General features: G+C 58.5%; 1 protein-coding gene across 1 annotated transcript; it reads right to left on the bottom strand.

Moving 5' to 3' along the window:
- Positions 1-497: 497 nt before the first annotated feature.
- On the bottom strand, positions 498-6,339 carry ADAD2 (adenosine deaminase domain containing 2). Its single transcript, XM_023226871.1, is given in 12 exon segments — positions 498-792; positions 887-1,007; positions 1,231-1,474; positions 1,556-1,785; positions 1,903-2,070; positions 2,155-2,320; positions 2,323-2,334; positions 2,400-2,525; positions 2,613-2,660; positions 3,011-3,151; positions 3,373-3,588; positions 5,931-6,339. Coding segments are annotated over 12 exon segments (1,986 nt in total). The 3' UTR covers positions 498-687.
- Positions 6,340-6,348: the final 9 nt, after the last annotated feature.

Here is a 6,348-nt window from a genome sequence, read left to right as displayed (position 1 = left end):
AGCCCAGGGAAAGGACTGATGCTGCTCATGCCCTCCCCGCATCCTTCAACACGGGGCTGCACCGACACCCACAGCACCCTTGAGGACCACAGCAGCTGAAGCTCTCACCAGGTAAGGGCGTTCTCTGCCACTCTCCCCCATCCTAGGGGCCCAGAAAGGCAAGGATTTGGAGCCCCAGTCGTGGCCAGAGGACAAAATGCTCACACACCCAAGCAGCCTGCCCTCCTCCTGCCCTTAACAACCCCCACAACCCATGGCCTCAGTGGCCTCCCCCAGCACACAGGCTGGAAAACAGGAGGAACCAGGGGAGGTCACCTCCCCTCCTAAACCTGCCTCCAGCCCTGTGAACAGGGGCCGGGGTGACAACTCAGTGGCTCAGTGAGAGGATGCAGGTGGGGGCCCAGTGAACACAGGGCTTCCCAAAGGAGAAGTGAGGGGCTCTCCCCGCAAACAAAGGGCCCCTGGCCACCCCAAAACACACAGCCAACTATACAGTCACAAGAAGTACTTCTTTATTCAAGCCCAAATGTGCAGCAGCAGCCTCCCAACCACGGCAGGCTCCTCCTTCCCTCAGCCCCAGTTTCACCCTGCACAACCCACGTTCTCCCCAACAACCCTCCTCAGACAGGGCACTCCCCCAGCAGGGTACAGCTTGACTCCAGGACCTTGGGCCCGCCGAGGCCGGCTTCAGTTTCTGAATTTGCCCACCAGTGGCTTCGAGGGCCAAGCCCCCAGGCCCTGCTGGTCCAGGAGGAGAGAGAGCTGCCGGCGAGCCTCCTGGTAGGGCCCAGCCTAGGGGAGGAGATGAGAGGTGGCGTGAGAGAAGATGCCTGCAGGGGGCAGGGACTGCAAGGCTGGAGAGGGACCGGGACTGACGGGGACCGACCTTGGCAGCCTCGTAGGTCTTCAAGGCCAGTAGGTAGGGCTTCCCCACAGCCCTGGCCACCTGGTGAAAGGCCCGGAGAAAGGAGGCCTTGCAGAGACGGGAGGGAGGCCCCAGGGTGGCACTGGATGAAGAGGGGATGCCACTGAGATAAGAGAGATACAAGCTGGACCAGCAGGCCTGCCACACGCCTCGCACTACCTCCTCTCACACTGTGACATTGTCACAGGAGTCACAGGAGCTAGTAAGGGGTTGAGCTGGGCTTAGACCTGAGGCGAGGAAGTTCATGCATGGAGCCCTCCATCACCAGGACCCTCGTCACCCCGGCCCCAGGGAGCCCTTCTCACTTGGCCTTCACACGCCCAGTGGCCACATCCACAACCTCGATGCCAGGGTCCCCCAGGCTCCAGTTGAGGCTCAGGCCATGGCAGGTGTCAGGGGTAGGTTCAGAGGGGGCCACCGGGGGCCCTGCAAACAGGTGCAGGGCAGTCCGGACATAGGGAGGTGGCAGGCATGGCCCCAGGACACTGTCCAGGCAGGGCCGGGTGTGGATGGCCCTGCTCAGAGTCGGAGGGTCGTGGCATGAGTCAGCTGCAGGGCAGAAGGGACAGGACAAGGTGAGTGACCTCCCTGCCCTCCCCTCCCACCCTCCAGCCCTCGTCACGTGCTCACCCAGGATGAGGCTGGTGCTATAGAGTGGGGACACCAGGTGGGCCAGCAGGGCGCCACCGATCCCCAGCACAGTCCAGCGCGCCAGCTTGTCACTGGCTGAGAGGCAGCCCACGTGGGTGTCACACAGTGAGGGTGCCACGTAGCACACAGGCTTCAGCTGCCCCAGCACGTGGGCCTGCAGGCGCATGGGCGGGCTGTGCGGGAGGCCGCCTTCTGAGGTGGGGGGCAGGCTGCAGGCCGGGAGGGGACAGACACCAGCATCAGGGCCACTCTTCTGACCCTGGCTCCCACCCAGCAGCCCAACCGAGGGCACCCCATCCCCCGCCTGCCCCAGGGGCCCTGCATACTAGATGTCACGGGCCGCGCCCTTGGGGGTGTTGCTGATGTAGAGGTGCAGGAAGACGCGGGGCTTGAGGGTGAATGGGGGTCCGGGCCCCGGCTGGGGGGCCAGCACGGACTGCTCCTTGCCCTTGGCGCCCCCCTGCGTGGCCAGCAGGAGCTGCCGGAACAAGAACCTAGGAGTGACAGGTAGAGGGTGGTTGGGGATGACCTTGTCCCGGCAAAGGCTGCTGTCAGGCACCCACCCCACAGCCCCTCACCTCAGCAGGGCCCTGCGGGCGATGACCAGGCCATGGCAGTCATGGAGCTGCTGGCCCGAGAACTCCAGCCAGCCGGCACAGCAACTGCTGCCGGTGCCCAGGGCCACCAGCTTGTAGATCTCCTTCACGTGGCCCCTGGCACCTGGGATCTCTGTGCAGGGAGGGCAGAGAGGGCCCAGCCTAAGGTAAGCAGCTCGAGGGGGCCCTTCCCAGGGGGCCAGGGCCGGGGTTGGGGCGATCCCTACCCCTCTCCAGGATGACTCCAGCCACAGTCCCCTTACAGGCCCAGTATGGCGAGCGCTTGTCCAACAGGAGGTCAAAGCCGGCGCTCACCAAGGCTGCGCAGCGCTGCCCGTGGGTCAGGATGCTGTCTGTGCCGGGGCGAGAGAGTGCAGGTAGAAGGGGGCCCACGCCTCTCCCCTCAACACTAGAGCCTGCGTCCGCGAGAGCTCACCTACCTACGCTCAGGGGGGGCGGTGGAGGCCGGCTGGAGGTCTGGGGGGACTCTGGAAGAGACAAGGAGGATGGGCTGGTGTGGGTGCCAAGGCACACCCTCCATCCCTCAGGAAGCCAAGGAACAGGGGAGAGGAAGTTTTCATCTTCCAGACACAGGACATTCCATGAGCTGCTCTTCTAGCACTCCCTACCCCCAGTGTCCCCAGAGGACATGAAAGCAGAGACCGGCACCTGTCCCCTGCCCCAGCTCCCTGCAGGTGATGTCCTGATGCCCAGATGGTTCGTACAGCAACCCACCTCCTGCCCACACGCACAGCCACTTCAGCCTCCCCACAGGACTGCCGGCCTTGGGCCTCTTGTCCCCAGCTGCGGCTCAGCTGCCTGGCCCTCCCTCCATTACCTGGGCTCTCCAGCTGACTCCGGATGTAGCAGAGGGCAGAGAGCGCTGCCTGCTGTTTAGCCTCCGTCTTGCTGTTCGCAGTGCCCGCAGGGCAGACCACCCCATCCAGTTCCGCGCTCACAGAGAAGGGGAAGCAGGGACCTGGGGAGGGAGCAAGGTGAGGAAGGAACCCCCCGGCCTTCGGCCCTGTGACAGGTACCACCTCTGCCTCCTCCTGACACCTGACATCGAGGACAGCCAGAATAACGAGACCCTGACTGCCCTTCCCTTACCCCACCGGGCTCCATCTCCACCCCATGTCGCGCACACCCTTGAGTGCCTCTGCAGGCTGTGACCCATCGCTGACTCAACCAAGTCCTCACCCAACTCCTCTACAACAGGGATGCGTGACTCCATTGCACAGATGAACAGAAAGGGCAGGCAGTTTGCCCAAGTTGTGTCAGGACCCATATCCAGGTCCCCTCTCCAGAGCCCACGCCACCCTGTTCTCAGGAAGAAGCCGCCAAGCACTTCCACCTGCCACACACACATTGATTTTATTTCCTCTCCTCCAGTGGCCCTGTATTTGAACACCTTTTCTATGAAACAGTATCATTTTGGGTGTTACTTATAACACAAAAGAGATAGATGAAAAATCTGGAACTGGGATCACATGGTCAAAGGTGCAGGGTTATTTAATTTCACAGTACTTGCTGCTAAACTGTTTCTCCCAAGGCCTGCCCCTCTGGGGACTTCCCTTTTGGAAGGGAACCCATTTCAGCACTCCTCACTAGCACTGAGATCTGTCTGCTCTAAACGGGCATCACAACCAGCAACCACAGACAGACGTGGAAGGGATGTTGGCCTTAGAAAACCAGCACGTGGCTGCCATCCTAACAGCGACTGAATCTGGGGAGAACCATCAAAACCACAAGTGACAATGTTATGGGGACAGGATATCTGCAAGATCTCCAAATGCCCCTGGATGACTTATTCAGCACAAAGAAGAAAGTGAAGACATCTGGTAGATGCAACCCTAGTCAAATCCCCGCAGCTCACATAGCCAGGGGACAAACCAAGATTGCAAACCTCCTGGGGAGATGCGTGGCCAAGAACTGGACATCACTTCAATAACATATCACCTGAACTCAGTCCTGAGGAAACAAACCCAAGCTGAAGGATATCCGCAAAACTACCAGCCCTTACTCTTCAAAGACATCAATATTGTGAAAGACAAAGACAGGAACTGTTTCAGGTAAGAGATTAAAGAGGTATGACAGCTAACTGTAACGTCATACTGGGGTGGGAAAAAATGGCCACAAGGTCATTACTGGGACAACTGGCAAAATTTGAATGTGAATAGAAATTAGAAGATCGTAGTATATCAATGTTAAATTTCCAGGATTTGATAATTGTATTGTAGTTACATAAGAGATGCCCTTGTTCTCAAGAAATATATATGAGGCCAAGCACAGTGGCTCACTCCTGTAATCCCAGCACTCTGGGGGGCTGAGGACAGGAATTCAAGACCAGCATGGCCAACGTGGTGAAACCCATCTCCACTAAAACGCAAAAAAATTAGCTGGGAACAGCGGCACAAGTCTGGAATTCCAGCTACTCGGGAGGCTGAGGCACAAGAATCATTTGAATTCGAAAGGCAAAGGTTGCAGTGAGTTGAGATCTCACCACTGCACTCCAGCCTAGGCAACAGAACAAGACTCTCTCAAAGGAAAAAAAAAAAAAAAAGAGGGCTGGGTAAGGTGGCTCTAGCCTGTAATCCCAGCACTCTGGGAGGCCAAGGTGGGCGGATCACCTGAGGTCAGGAGTTTGAGAACAGCCTGGCCAACATGGTGAAACCCCATCTCTACCAAAAATACAAAAAGAAATTAGCCGGGCTTGGTGTGGACACCTGTAATCCCAGCTACTTGGAAGGCTGAGGTAGGAGAATCACTTGAACCTGGGAGGCAGAGGTTGCAGTGGGATAAGATCGTGCCACTGCACTTCAGCCTGGGCCACAAGAGTGAAACTCCGTTTCAAAAACACACACACACACACACGTGAACGTATTTACAGGTAGGGAGCATAATGTCTTACAGGTAAGGAGCATAATATCTGCAATTAACTTTTAAATTAAAACCTTGGGCCAAGTGTGGTGGCTCGCGCCTGTAATCTCAGCACTTTGGAGGCCTAGGCAGACGGATAGCTTCAGCCCAGGATTTCAAGACCAATCTTGGCAACATGGTAAAACCACATAATCACTACAAAAAAAAAAAAGTTAGCCAGGTGTAGTGGAGTCCACCTGTAGTCCCAGCTCCTCCGGAGGCTGAGGCGGGAGTATCACTTGAGCCCAGGAGGCAGAAGTTACAGTGACAAGATTGTTCCACTGCACTCCAGTCTGGACAACAGAGTAAGACCCTGGCTTAAATACACACACACACACACACACACACACACACACACACTGAGTCAAGGGGTTTGAGGGGTATGTACTGAAGAAGAGGAAATAACGGTTTACCTCTGTATCACATACACAGTGTTACATTTACCAAACTGTGCTTAATAACGTCTTTGAGTCAGGGGAGTGACTCTCATTCCGCTGTCTCCAATGCTGGCACGGCAACTTAAATTGCATGTAAGTGGCTCTAAAAACGTATGCAGAAATACCCAGGGGCCTCAGTCTCCCTGGATGTCAGGTGGAGAGAACGTTCACCTGCCGTGACCCTGCCACAGTTGAGCATCTGGTGTGGCTGGTGATTCTTGGAGACCACTGCTCACAGCAGGGTCCACCCCGAGGTCTCAGGCTCAGGCCAGGTCCTGCTCTGGCGGTGTCTCTGAGCATACGGACCAAGGTCCACCTTCCTCAGACCCCCTCCCCACGTCCTGGGACCCAGCCCTCCGCGGCTCTGTCCTCTGGCACACCCATGCCCCGGCCCGGCCTCACCTGGTTGCTGGTCCTCCCGGAAGAGCAGCAAGATGCCCAGGCTGGCCGCGTACTCCGTGAGCAAGGACACGGCCTGGCTGGCAGGTGGGTCTTTGAGCGGCAGGCTCAGCCCTGCGGGGGGCACAGCGACCCTCGGGGCCCTCCCCATCTGTTCCCCCAAGTTTTCCCGCGCCTGGGCTGCCCCCAGTTCCCCGACTCCGGCCCCTGCCCCAGGCCCACTGTCCCTCAACACCGAGACCTGGGGCTGCCCGCCCTCCGCGTGGTCTATCGCGGGCGCGGGCTCCCAGGCACCTTGGGCCTGAGCGGGTAGCGGTCGCCAGGGGCGGGGCTCGGGGCTGATCTGCAAAGAGGCAGCCAGGCGGGGTTTCCTGCGGCTGCCGTCGTCAGCGCCTTGAGAAGCCGAAGCCATGGTCGCCAA

This window comes from Piliocolobus tephrosceles, chromosome 17, assembly GCF_002776525.5.
Source record: "Piliocolobus tephrosceles isolate RC106 chromosome 17, ASM277652v3, whole genome shotgun sequence".
NCBI classification, from domain to species: domain Eukaryota; kingdom Metazoa; phylum Chordata; class Mammalia; order Primates; family Cercopithecidae; genus Piliocolobus; species Piliocolobus tephrosceles.
This window is presented reverse-complemented; position numbering and strand designations above follow the sequence as displayed.